This window comes from Pan paniscus, chromosome 15 (assembly GCF_029289425.2).
Source record: "Pan paniscus chromosome 15, NHGRI_mPanPan1-v2.0_pri, whole genome shotgun sequence".
NCBI lineage: Eukaryota > Metazoa > Chordata > Mammalia > Primates > Hominidae > Pan > Pan paniscus.
Genome location: NC_073264.2, coordinates 62,093,315 through 62,108,150, shown reverse-complemented (window position 1 = coordinate 62,108,150; position 14,836 = coordinate 62,093,315). Strand labels below are relative to the sequence as shown.

Here is a 14,836-nt window from a genome sequence, read left to right as displayed (position 1 = left end):
TCTGGCCCTACAGAAAATGTTTAAGAACCCTAATCTAGATCATTAATTACAAATTCAAATGCCTTCAGAAGTCTGGCAGGTCATGTAAACAAATGAAGGCAATAAATGGTAAGCAGTACAGGGATGTAATGAACTGGAACACTAATTCCTTACTTAATTCAAATTGTTTTGAAACAACCCAAGTATTGTACACTGATGTCCTAGGTTATAAAGTATGTGTACAAATGATGTTCTTATTTATACATGTAAAGTGGTAAGACTCTTGTCTCCATTTAGTTACTCTGGACAAAATATGCAATATGTAATTGTAAAGAAAACAGAACTAGATGTATCTATTAACGTTTTAACTTCCCCCTTTCAGAGTGGATAAGTGATTATTCATTATTTAAATCTAGGTCCACCCTAAACTTTCAGATGTGATACCTAGTAAATGAATTCCTGATGAATCTACTAGAAAATGACAGCTAGAAAGCTGGAAAGCTCATTAGATACAATTTTTAATTTTGTTAACTTTTTGACAGGTTTTCTACCACCTTAATTGGATTTTAAAATAATTATCTGACAACCTGTTGAGAGCCTAAAGACAACTTCTAAGAGAAGCATAGTTGAAATATTCATTGAATCAAATTAAGGAATACTAAGTAATCATGTATACTATGATGTAAATGTATTCTGTACCATTAATATCTGCTTAAGAGGGAGTATAGTTATTAGTAAAATCATTTTCTACATCATGAATTTCTCAGAACTTCTCTTAGGACATCAACAAGATCATTTAGTTGATGTCATTTATATCTCATAAAAGATCTAGATACTTGATCTGTAGAACTTCCTGGAAGTCTTACGAAGTTCGACTACCAGGACTAGTTTTAGCACAGCAGTTGTTTGACAGTCATCTCCAGAGCATGGCTTCTGGAGTCTGGCTGCCTAAGTTCAAATCCCAGCTCTGCTATTTTTAAGTTATATGACTGTTGGCAACTTACCTAACCACTGTCTCAGCTTCCTCATCTGTTAAAATGGGGGAAATACTAGTAGAACTGTTTTGAGGATTAGGTAATACACAAAGCATGAAGCAGTGCCTGGGACACAGGTAATACAGTAGTTGTTAATTGTTACTTCTGTACTCATAAAATACTTGAAGACTTAACTCATGTAGATGAAAGATATGTACAGCCTTTGTCTCTGAGAGTAAATCACTTGGATGGTAGGGGATAAGCACATCAATTTAGAATATTTCTGTTGTTTAGTAGATTCAGCGAATTCACTAAACCTCAGTGAATTGTCACTAAGTTATTTTTCACCATTCCCTTTGATCAAATAAGGTCAGTTAACTTCTAAATTTGGCCTATTGAACAAAGTACAGCAATAGCAACTACAAAATATTTACAAGTGTATAAAGGTTTTGGAATTTATTTGCCAAACCAGGTGCATGCAATTTCCACAATAAGGCAGGCTCAAAACAAGTCTTTGATATGTTTTATTAATTAGTTCATTCTTTTAAAAATACATTTATAAAAGGTATGAGAACAAGCAGTAGTGTTTCTTTTCAAAAGACTGGATTCCTTATTTTTGCAATTGGCTGCTGCAAAGCCTTAACTCTACATTCAATGTTCTAACTATTCTTTGAACAGATTTATAGACTGTACTTAAAAACACTAATCTTCAGTTTGGGAATACCTAATAGATACAGGAATAGGATATGCAGTCTGGTAGAATGTAGATGGAACTGGACTTTGATTAAAAAAAAACCTGCATTCTAATTCTGGCTTTTTACTAACTTGTGAATATGATCTTTGTCTACTCAATTATTTGATGCCTTGGTTTTCTCATTTAACAAAGATAGAAGTACAATAAAGATGAAGATGTATTGCTAAAATTAATTAATACCTGCTTAGTAAAATAAGACGGAGTTGTTACAGATGGATAGTCCATCCTAATGTAACCACAAGTCTTGTTTTACCTAAGTTTCTACCCATAAAACTAACATCTGTTGTAATAGAGATTTGATAGGAAATCCCTTAATTTCCTTAAGAAACTATATCCCATATCCAATGCTCTATGTAACAGACTCATACAAGGTTGAGATGCTGCAATATCATCCTATTCATATCTAAACTCTTTAAGCAAAACCCTGGTAATAAAAGCCTTTGAAGTTTCAACAAAAAAACTGTATCAGTATACAATTTATACATGGGAAACTGTACTTAAAATGTACCTTCTCCAGTCTCCAAAGGATTCATCATAAAATGAGCTTACATTGGAGGTGAAAGGTATCATTTAAGTATTAAATTTTATTAACTTACTTCTTTGAATGTGTCACTAAAGCAGGTGAATGCTGGGTTTTGTTTTATCCTGAGTGTGGCTCACAGCTGGGAACTATAACACCTTGATCAAGGTTTGCCTCATTTTCCACTGCTTAAAACAGGCATTGAGTCCTTAGTATTGAGGGAATGACATTATCATGGGTCAGGTTTTTCTTGCCATAACTTGGTCAAAGGAAATATATCCACTTGTCTGGACTAGTATTAACAAGACATTAGGAAAAAGGGGAACATTTTATGAGAAGAAATAATAGACTTGGATATTAACAGTAAATGTTGTAATCAAAATGGTATTTAAAATGTGTTCAAGTAAAACACTGTAATAAGAGAAAAACCACAGAACTTAATATAAATTATAGCTTTATTTTCTAAAAAGATTTTATAAGTCTGTCACAACCTCAAACACATATAGGTGAATTATTTATTCCTCTCTTCCATCAGATGAGGCTTATTGTGTCAAATCCTCTGAAAAATATAAGTAAAAATTATTTTTCACAAATATATATCCCCTATATTACTCAACTTAGTTCTGAAATTTTCTCCTTATAAATACTTTAACACAGCTGCTAGTGGTAGGACTGTGTTGTGCAGCTGCACATAGCTATAATTTTATAAGTCTGCTTTACTTTTGCTAGCTCCAGGTTCAGCTCCAAGGTCCAAATCTTATAAATGGTTAACTGGGCTGCCAGAAAAGCCCACTGAATGCATCCTGTAGTGCTCTGTGACAAGCAAGAGAAGAAGTATAGCCTCCAGCAAGGTCCTGTGGTGAGGCAGCTCTGACATGGTTTAAATACCTAAAACAAAACAAGAAGTGTAGCATTGATATACAAAGCAAATATAAATAGGTAACATTTTAAAAAGCAATAGTAAAACTGATTCAAGTTTTAAAGAGGAATTCCGAGATTGAAATATTCAGACTTTTATTATAAATAGATTATTATCTTTCAAAAGGAAACATACCAACTGTACATAGAGTGCCTAAACTAGTATTAAATTACATAGCAAATTACCACGGGGTCTAAAAACAGTTCTGAAAGAGGTTTCAAAAATAATTCTAAAATATTCACTGCTTCACAATTTTCAGAGCTGATTTGTTTTGTTGGCTGTTTTTTGGACACCTAACTAATGCTCTCCTTCCTGGCATATGCTTAAGAAATACACAGTATCACAATACTATTATAGTACTGATATTTCTACATAAATTTGTTTTAAAGCAAACCCTCAATAGCTAAACAAATGGAAGAGGGGAGAAAACATATGAGTTACTTCAAAAGTACTTTAATATTCCAAGAATATATTGTCTCATTCCTTGCAGGAAAGGAAACATTAGAAAATTACATGTTGAAGAAATCTCTGAGACTGAGCCTGAGTTCAAAATAATGTCTGAAAAAGTAAATACAGAAAAGTCTCATTGATCTCAACAATATAACAGTACAATTTTTTTCTGCAACCACACAAAGTTTTTTTAAAGCAATTAAACATTTATATCTTGACAAAAATAGACAAAACAGGCCTAAAAAAAATTGGACAATCTAGACAAAGAAGGGCAACTTAGCATGACTACTAACACTTCTGGAAACAAATAATTCCAGCTTTCTTTTAATGCTTAGTTTAAGAAACTAACTTGTTTCTTCAGGAAGTAAAGGAGCTTCACCCACCTTAGAATTACTGGTATGGCAAATGAATAAATCAGGTACCAGAACATTTTAATAACTTGGAACCTTTTTCACTCATTCATTCAAACTTCCTGTGTGTCAAAATCTTAATGCATGAGCAACTTATAACTTCTAACATAACAAGTCTGTTTTTCATTTGTATCCATGTTTAATAAACCTGTGTAGCTAAAACATACAGAGCAATATAAGAGTCCAGTAGAAAAAATGGGTCAAGGTAGAATGCAGCTAAGTTCCTGGAATTAGCTATAATTTATTCACATTGCCACAAATCAAGGTTTTAACTCAATTATTTGCTTCTCTGCCAAGGGCGAAAGGGGAAAGCGGAAGGAAGAAGAGAATATTTATTGAACAAAAACAAAAACATTTTTGATAGTATTTTATAGCCATAAAACATATCTCAGATCTTTTTTATGTAGAATACTAATGTACTATATGTTACTATATATAATTATATACATAAGATACTAATATATTAAGTGTAGTATAAAAATATAAATAGAAAAAGGATGAAATAAAAATATTTAAATAAAAGTTCTGGCTGGGTACGGTGGCTCACACCTGTAACCCAGCACTTTGGAAGGCCAAGGTGGGCGGATCATCTGAAGTCAGAAGTTCAAGACCAGCCTGGCCAATATGGCAAAACTCCATCTCTACTAAAAATACAAAAACTTGGCCGGGCGTGGTGGCACATGCCTGTAATCCCAGCTACCCAGGAGGATGAAGCAGGAGACTCACTTGAACCCAGGAGGTGGAGGTTGCAGTGAGCCGAGATTTCGCCACTGCACTCCAGCCTGGGTGACAGAGCGAGACTCTATCTCTAAATAAATTAATGAATGAATGTTTTAATATTTTCTCCATATACTGTATCTTACATATCCTCATGGGACACATCCCACTTTAGAGACTACTGTTACTAATTAGTCATTGTTGTCTGGGTGTGGTGGCGCACACCTGTGAGCCCAGCACTCTGGGAAGCCGAGGCAGGTGGATCACCTGAGGACAGGAGTTTGAGACCAGCCTGGCCAACATGGTGAAACCCCGTCTCTACTAAAAATAGAAAAAGTAGCCAGGCACGGTGGCAGGTGCCTGTAATCCAGCTACTCGGGAGGCAAGAGAATCACTTCAGTCCATGAGGCAGAGGTTGCAGTGAGCGGAGATCGCACCACTGCACTCCAGCCTGGGCAACAGAGTGAGACCCTGTTTAAAAAAAAAAAAAGAAAAATAGTCGTTGTTAAACTCTTGATAGAACCTTAGGTCGCATAGGATTGAAATAGGGATTCACCACACCTACCCCATGGCCATAAAGTTATCTGCTTATTACTTTCCAAGACACAATAAAGTATCAACTGTTAAGATTCTGATGCATGAGAAATGAAGTAAATGTTAAGTTACCTCGGAAAGGTCTAAAAATTAACCTGGCTTCACAGGGAATTCAGTAACTATCATACAAATAATAAGTGAGTAATATTTTTATAGGTAACTTGGAAATGAAATGTTCCATTCCTGATACAAGTTTCCAGCTAATTTTTATCCGCACACCAGATGATGATGTATCACCTTTTCCTTTCCTCAGATCCTCAAAAGAAAAGCATAGTCTTAGCTTCAATAGATGTTCACTTATGGTAAAATTCAAGCACCACAGCAGAATGTTTGTCAACCTTGAAAAGCCAAACATCATAAATGAGAATTGGTTTTCATAGCTGTAATACAAACCACCGTGCAACTAACTGTTTTGATTCATCACATTTTGGTACAGCTTGCTTCTGGGAAAGTTGAGTCATACCATATCTGGCTTGGCAATTTGAGCATAAACTTGCAGTGTGCATACAGCTTTTTATATGTTATCCTGAGAAACCTGAAACAGCTGCACTGCTGGCAGGAAAACAGAGGACCACCAGTAAAATATTCAAAACAGTTGCATCTTTTAATTTATGGCCATGTTTCCATAAAGAGTATATAAAACAGTTCAGCTTTATAGGTAAAATGTTATAAACAGTCATACTCCTTGATGCCATAAATGTGTAAAAAAAGTTTTATCTAAATGATTAGTGCTTGAAAATAGTATTTCTTGAACATAGTCATAATCCAGAGTAATGAGCAAATATTTTTAAATTTGACTTATTAATGCTAAGTTGTACAATTCTCACTGCCAAAACCAAGTCAATTAAAATTTCTTTGCATAGCACTGAAGAAAATGCCCTTCCCTTCTAGCAATCATTTACATTAAACATGTCTGTGAGTATGAGTCGTTAAGAGTCCTGCTTATTTACTTTGCTGTTTTTGATCTCTAGGGCTGCACAAAACTGTTACTGTGAAGTATTCCAAACAATTTTCACCACGGCAACCTACATTAATGCCAATAAAAAATAAAACAAAGTTCATTTTTGTTATTCAATTGTGGGCTTTTATTTTTTAAGTATCTTAATGTTCTTAAACCCTTTAATTATTGTAGCATGTCAAAGTATTTTAAAGAATCTGCCACATTGAAACAGCACAATGAAAATTTAGTGTTTTCTGTACTTTTCTACCTTAATCCACATCTGTGTTTTTATTCTTTCATGACCATTACAAGTACATCACTGAACAGGATTCCTGGGGTTTCTGGCAGAAGTCAGTATCATTTCATGTATACCTTTATAAAACAGAATGAGGAAGAAGTCTTAGCCAAATTTACTTCCAAAAGTCAAGCTCAGTTGGGTTTGGGAGCCTGGAGGTAATTGCTCTGACTATTTAGCCAATCCCATGACACTATTCCTGTTTTTCATGGGTTTATTTTAAATATGTGTAAATCTTATAAGCAGAAACCAGGAAAGTAAAAACGAGGTTTGCTTATTTTGGTACCTATACCTTATTTTTACTGAAAGCAGACTAAACTCAAAGACTTAAAAAATCATACCTTTGATTATTTTCTTAATAAGGTCAAAAAAAGTATGTTTTTGAAAGCATGTCTAAGATAATTCTTGTACAAAGGACATCTTATGCCCTAATTTATGCTCTGTCTAAAGCTGCCTTCCTATCCCATCAAAATCCCTTTCAAACAGACCTTGGAGAAGAGGGAGGGAAAAGGAGCAATGGATCCTGAGAAGGGCGTAAGATACGATTAAGCATTAGAAAACCACACTTGAAGGTTTGTTCCTGAATGTTGGTTTCCTACACTGTCATTTTCTTGTGTTATATTTTGCAGCTTTTGCTCCCAAAGAAAGTGAAATAATTTACACTTAGCTTCAGAAAGACTTCAGTTTCTTAGTTCTTTAACATAGGAGTGCTTCTGAGATTACTCTTTTCCTATTTCCCTTCCTTTAAAAGCACTATATTGACCATCTGGCTGAAGTCTTGGACTCAGCTCGTTTTAGTGCTACTTTGAGTTCTCAGCTAGGGGCAGAGGGCACGGCTTGTCACTCAAGACCAAGAGGCAAGCACTCTTCCTGTCCAGTCATAGTATGTTTGTGACAATCCTTAAAGCACACTGGCTTGGAATTAATATTGAAATGAAATGTAAAGTTCATATTAGTTTCCTCCACCTCAAATTACTGGGCCCTATGGAGAGTTAAAAACTTAGATTGGTTCAAACTAAGAAAGGTAGTGAACTCTAGAGGCTAAGACTTTCTTTTTACAAGGTGGCCCGTTTTTTTAGTCTTCATTTAAAGCCTTCATGCATTAAACAGACTATTTCCAAACAAATCTGTGTCCTAGCCCACAAAATTCAAATCTAACTGCCATTAAGAGAGATCAGCCAGCTGATCTCAGCTATCAAGACCCACAGCTCTTGTAGGAAGTTCAGCCAAAGCTATAAAGATTTACATTAACAACCTGAAGCCTACCTCAGTGAGATTTAAAAACAACCAGAGCAACAGTGCGCTCACACAACTATCACTAAAAAGCAAAAACATTCTGAAAACTAGTTAATGGTTAGGTGTCTTAAACTAAGCACAGTACCAGAATAATAGACAAACTGTTTATAGAGTGGTAACCATATATTCTAAGATAAATGAGAAAAGACACTACATGTCAGAAATACTATTCATAATTCTGAGGGCAGCTTGGTTATAAAAATACATGGCCGGCTGGGTGTGGTGGATCACGCCTGTAATCCCAGCACTTTGGGAGGGCGAGGTGGGCAGATCACGAGGTCAGGAGTTCCAGACCAGCCTGACCAACATGGTGAAAACCCGAATCTACTAAAAATACAAAAATTAGCCGGGTGTGGTGGCACGCACCTGTAATCCCAGCTACTCAGGAGGCTGAGGCAGGAGAATCGCTTGAACCCAGGAGGTGGAGGTCGCAGCGAGCCAAGATCACGCCACTGCACTCCAGCCTGGGCGACAGAGCGAGACTCCATCTTAAAAAAAACAAAAAACAAAAAACACGGCTTCATGAAGTCCAAACAAAAATGTAACAAACTTCCACAGGGAGTCATATGTTACTCTTACACTTTACCATCTAGCCAGCTAGTGAGAATACAATTTGAATAAACTAATAATAAAACTGAATTCAGATTTACATCAATACACTTGGAAAGAGAGTGAATAATTATGCCAGACATTTAGACCAATCAAACACCAAAACTCATATTTGGAAATTAAAAGACACATGGTTTCCAAATGAACACAATGCTTTATTATTACTCATATTTAATAACTGAATATAGATTGCTCGGAGAAGACTTTCTGCCTTATAACTGGAGTATAAGTCCAGTTATACTATAACTGTGTAATTTATTGCTATCAAAGAGCACACCAGGTATTTTGGATAGAACAGTTATTACTGACAGTTAATATAATTACATAATGAAAGGATTACTTCCTTGATTTAAGTGTGAACTATAGAACACACAGAAGATATAGCTACTTAAGTATAATATATTCTATGAACAATGTTGTTGGTAGTGCTGATTATCTCAAAGGATAGACCTCTAAGGATAGATTCTGTCTATATACTACATACATTTAAACACAGGAACATCTCAGGAACATGGGCTATGAGATAGATAGAGCCATGAAAAACAGATAATAAACAGTAGCTAATAGGCCAAATGATATTTGATAAATTTTAAGTATATTCTTCCAAGTCAGATGTTTATTTCCACAAGAGATTAATACAATGTTTGTCTAATTTCAGTATTGCCATTATATGCTTAGATGAGATTACACAGAAAAATGGCATAAATATTGTTTTTATTTTTTGATTCTTAAAACATTATGATACTCATTTCTATTAATTTATTCAGAATAATGACTGGAAGAGACAGAGTAAGGCAAAGTTTCATTAAAAAATCTAAAAATAGCAAGTAATATGAGCCTAGATTTTGTGTATCCCAGTGAGGAACAAGTGTCACTTCTTGGAAATTCAGTAGATATTATAAAAATAAATGTACTAGCTTCTGAATTTCTTTGGTAATATTCCTTAGAAAACCTAGTGCCTGATTCTGGTTTGTCTAATGTAATTTTTTACTAGAAATTCCATGTTAGTAACAGCTATGTGCCAGAATTTTCATCATATCTTTATAAAGGCAGGATGAGTAATTTATCTCCAAGAGCGAGGGGACAAAAATGCAGAAATTTAGATACATGCAGCTCATTCATTCTCAAAAAAAAAATTACTGAGAGCCTACTATTTGCCAGGTATTGAAGTAGCCCTGATAATAAAACAGAGAACAAAGCCTTCATGATCTCATTGACCGTATAATCCAGCAGAAAAGAAACATATTAAATAATGAATATTACAAATGAGAAAGTAGGGCTTGATGAGTGTGGATAAAAAGAGAAGCCAACATGAATAAGATCAGAACAGGTTTCCCTAAAAAAATGACAGTTAAGCTTAGATCCAAAGAGATAAAATTAGCTAGGAAGGCAAGGGGAGTATAACGGTGATCCAGAGAGAGGGAAGAACATATATGAAGGAGTAAGGAGACACAGTACATATTGAGAATATAGGGGACAGGTGGTTTCAGCTCAGGATGAGGCTAGAGATGTAGGCAGAAAGTACACAAAAGATGGCCTTATAGAAAACGTTTAAAAACTGTGAATTTTATTCAAGGGCACTGGGAAGCCACTGAAAAGTTATTATTAGAAAGCTGATGGCCGGGCGCGGTGGCTCATGCCTGTAATCCCAGCACTTTGGGAGGCCGAGGTGGGCGGATCATCTGAGGTCAGGAGCTCAAGACCAGCCCGACCAACATGGAGAAACCCCATCTCTACTAAAAATACAAAATCAGCTGGACACAGAGGCGCATGCCTGTAATCTCAGCTACTCGGGAGGCTGAGGCAGGAGAATCACTTGAACCCGGGAGGTAGAGGTTGCGGTGAGCTGAGATCGCACCATTGCACTCCAGCCTGGGCAACAAGAGCAACACTCCGTCTCAAAAAAAAAAAAAAAAAAAGAAAGAAAAAAAAGAAAAAAGAAAGTAAAAAGGAAACCTGATAATGTAAATGGTCCACTTTGGCTGCCCAATGGATTAGAGAAAAGCAAGAGTAGATACAGAGAGATTCCTTAGGAGGATGTTTCTCTAGTCCAGGCTTGATGCAATGGTGATTTGAATTAGGGTGGTGGCAGTGAAAATAATGAAAACTACTGGTTTAGAAATATTTCAGTGAGTGAGTGGGTGGATATGGGGGTGGGAATATGAGGGTGGGAAGGAGAAAGCAGTGTCAAGGTCAACTTCCAGGTACCTAGTCACATAGTCACATAGATCAGGGAAGATGCCCTCACAGAGAAATAGAAAACTGGAGAAGCAAATAAGGGTGGGAGAGGAAAGAAGGGAAAGATCCCAACTTTGGTTTTGGACTTGAGTCTGAAGTGATTATAGTAGAGACATATGCATGGTGATGAGGAATGGTAGCTGGATATATGGGCCAAGTGAAAAGAAGAGAGTTATGGAATGAAGATACCAATTTGGAGTTACCAGAATTTAGATACTATTTGAAACCATAAAAATAAATGTTAATATTTAAGAAGAAGGGATAGAACGAGAAAAGAGGAGGGCCTAAGGCAGAGGCCTAGACAACTACAATGTGTAATGGTCTGACAAAAGAAGCTATTTTGAAGTAAAGGGTAGTAAATGCAGCTATCCCCTGCTATCCCCAATACCTCATAAACTCTCTTCCCCTCCTTTCTAGACTTGCAAAAAATGTAGACACAAGGGAGGTGTAAGCCACCTGGAAAGGAGGAAAACAATAATAACAGAGACAAGGTAACCTATTTGATTCCCCCACCTAAGGACTCCAAAGGGCATATGCATAGTATTTACAGCAGACGTGTTTCTTATAGCAAAAGAACAACAGAAACAACCAAATGTCCATTGACAAGAGAATGGATAAACTTGTTATTGATACAATGGAATACTATCAGAAGTGAAAATAAATAAGTTACAGCTATGTACATGCATCAATACGACTGACTCTCAGAAACAATGCTTAGCAAAAAAAAAAAAAAAAACCCATAAAAACCAAGTTACATAAGAATATGAAGAGCATGGTTCCATTCATATTAAATTCTGAACATGCAAAGCTAAACATGGAATATGTAAATATGACAAAGCTATAAAGAAAAGCAAGGAATGATGTCAGAAAGATGGCTAAGTAGGAAAACCCAGCCTTTGTTTTCTTCACAAAGAACAATAATTGGACAGCTATCCATAAATGGGAATAACTGGAAGAGCTCAGGAATCTACTTGAGAAACTACAGCAATACACTGGAAGAAAACTCCCATAAGTAATGACACAAAAATTCCATAACCACACAAAAGAAAGAAACAGTTCATTCTGCCTTTATCATCCCATTCCCAAGGCTAGCACTGATCAGCATAGAAAAGGAACTCCCAAGTTTGTAAGTATCACTGGCATGGCAATGGAGAGCAGGATGAAAGAGCAGCTTCCCCAGACTTTCAGGGTACTGCCTGAGAAATCAGCAACCAGCATTAGTTATACCCCACCCAGATTGCTGAAGAGACTGGCATGGGTGGAAACAAAGAAGGATGGGGGCTATCAGTATCAGCCATATAAGCAGAAATCATTATTATCCTTAGTGGCCTGCTCTGCACAGGATTCCAGCAGCCTTCTCTGCTGAGGACCTCAACAGCCCTTGTGGCTACCACAAGAGATTTCACCCCTGAGGATACCACGGTGTTCACTGAGGTGGACCATGGCAGCTTGCTCTGCAGAAGACCCTAACAGGCTTTTGCTGGCTGCTGAGGAATCTAGCAGTCAGCATAGCTACAACAGACCCCCTGCAGGTTTGGCCACTGCGCATCCCACAGTTTTCTGCCTTCCCAATCTCCAGGTGCCTAAGTGGTGATGTGTGCCTGTAGTCCTAACTACTTGGGAGACTGAGGCAGGAGGGTCACTTGAGCCTGGGAGGTTAAGGCTTCAGTGAGTCATAATTATGCCACTGCAGTACAGCCTAAGTAACAGAGTAAGACCTTGTCTCCCAGGCGCAGTGGCTCACGCCTGTAATCCCAGCACTTTGGGAGGCCGAGGCGGGCGGATCACGAGGTCAGGAGATCAAGACCATCCTGGCTAACACAGTGAAACTCCGTCCCTACCAAAAATACAAAAAGAAATTAGCCAGGCGTGGTGGTGGGCGCCTGTAGTCCCAGCTACTCAGGAGGCTGAGGCAGGAGAATGGTGTGAACCCAGGAGGTGGAGCTTGCAGTGAGCCAAGATCACGCCACTGCACTCCAGCCTGGGTGACAGAGCAAGACTCTGTCTCAAAAAAAAAAAAAAAAAAAAAAAACCTTGTCTCAAAAGAAAGAAGGAAAAAGAAAGAAAGAGAAAGAGAAAGAAATATTGTCAGAAAACTTTCTAAATATGGGGAAAGATATAAACATCAAGGTACATGAAACATAAAGATGTAAAATCAGATTCAACCCAGAGAAGACTTCACCAAGACACATTATAATCAAATTTTCAAAAATCAAAGACAGAGAATTTTTAAAGCAGCAAGAGAGAAGCAGCATATCACATACAAGGGAACCTAAATAAGACCACTGGTGAATTTCTCAGCAAAAATCTTACAGACCAGGAGTAAGTGGGAAGAGTTTGTGAAAGAAAAAAAAAAAGCCAACCAAAAATACTTTATGCAGCAAAGCTATCCTTCACCAATGAGGGACAAAGACTTTTCCAGACAAACAAAACTGAGGGAGTTCATCACTATTAGACTTGTGTTACAAGAAATGCAAAAGGGAGTTCTTCAGATTTTAACAAAAGGCCACTACTTAGAAACATGAAAGTATAGAGTGGGCACGGTGGCTCAAGCCTGTAATCCCAGCACTTTGGGAGGGTGAGGCGGGCAGATCACCTGAGGTCGGGAGTTCGAGACCAGCCTGACCAACATGGAGAAACCTTGTCTCTAGTAAAAATACAAAATTAGCTGGGTGTGGTGGTGCATGCCTGTAATCCCAGCTACTCGGGAGGTTGGGGCAGGAGAATCACTTGAACCTGGGAGGTGGAGGTTGCAGTGAGCTGAGATCGTGCCACTGCACTCTACCCTGGGCAACAAGAGTGAAATGCCATCCCCCCAAAAAAAAACATCAAAGTATAAAACTCACTGACAAAGGTAAATATATAGTCAAATTCAGAATACCCTAAAACTGTACTGGTAGTGTGTAAATTACTTATAACTCTAATATAAATGTTGAAAGACAAAAGCATTTCCAGAAAAGAACTAGAGCTACAAAAATTTGTTAATGGATACATAATGTAAAAATACATACACTGACACAGAAAACATAAAATATAAAAGAAGAATCATATGGTTTGGCTGTTTCCCTACCCAAATTTTCATCTTGAATTGTAGCTCCCATAATTCCCACCTGTCATGGGAGGGACCTAGTAGGAGGTAAATGAATCATGGGAGCAGATCTTTCCCATGCTGTTCTCATGATAGTGAGTAAGTCTCATGAGATCTGTTGGTTTTATAAAGGGGAGTTCCCCTGCCACATGCTTTCTTGCCTTCTGCCATGTAAGATGTGTTTGCTCCTCATTCGCCTTCAGCCATGATTGTGAGGCCTCCCCAACCATGTGGAACTGAGAGTCAATTAAACCTCTTTCCTTTATAAATTACCCAGTCTCAGGTATATCTTTATTAGCAGGATGAGGACAGACTAATACAGAGAGTAAAAGTAAGTTTTTGTATGTTTTTGTATGACTAGCATAACTATAAGATGTTTTATGTAACCCTCATGGTAACAAAAATGCAAAAACCTACAGTAGATACACAAAAGATGAAGAGAAAGGAATAGAAGAAACATGCCACTACAGAAAATCATCAAATCACAAAGAAAGACAGCAAGAAAAGAGAAAAGGGACAAAAGGTCTCCAAAACAACCAAATAACTACAACACCATTAACAAAATAGCAAAAGTAAATCTTTACCTATCAATCATTACTTTAAATGTAAATAGACTAAATTTGCCAATCAAAAGACATAGAGTGGTTGAATGGATAAAAAAAATAAGACCCAATTATATGCTGCCTGAAAGAGACTCACTTCACATTTAAGGACACACACAGAATGAAAGTGAAGATACTCCATGTAAATGGAAACCAAAAAGAAGAGGGACAGGTAAACTTACATCAGACAAAACAGATGTTAAGTCAAACCATCACATGAAACAAAGAAGGTCACTAGATCATGATAAAAGGATCAATTAATCAAGAGGATATAACAAATGTAAATATATGTGAACCGAAGTCAGAGCACCTAAATATATAAAGCAAATATTAACAGATCTAAAGGGAGAAATAGACAGCAATACAATAATAGTTGGGAATTCAACATTTCACTTCGAACAATGGATAGATAATCCAGAAAGAATATCAGTAAAGGAACACTAAGCTGGAA

At 36.9% G+C, this 14,836-nt stretch overlaps 1 protein-coding gene across 1 annotated transcript in view; it reads right to left on the bottom strand.

The window, feature by feature from the left end:
• Positions 1 to 2,664: 2,664 nt before the first annotated feature.
• MNAT1 (MNAT1 component of CDK activating kinase) overlaps positions 2,665 to 14,836 on the bottom strand; it is a 232,971-nt gene continuing 220,799 nt past the window's right edge. The window contains exon 8 of the mRNA XM_003831634.5: positions 2,665 to 3,115. Within this exon, the coding sequence (XP_003831682.1) occupies positions 2,995 to 3,115 (121 nt within the window). The 3' untranslated portion in view covers positions 2,665 to 2,994. The remainder of the gene's footprint in view (positions 3,116 to 14,836) is intronic.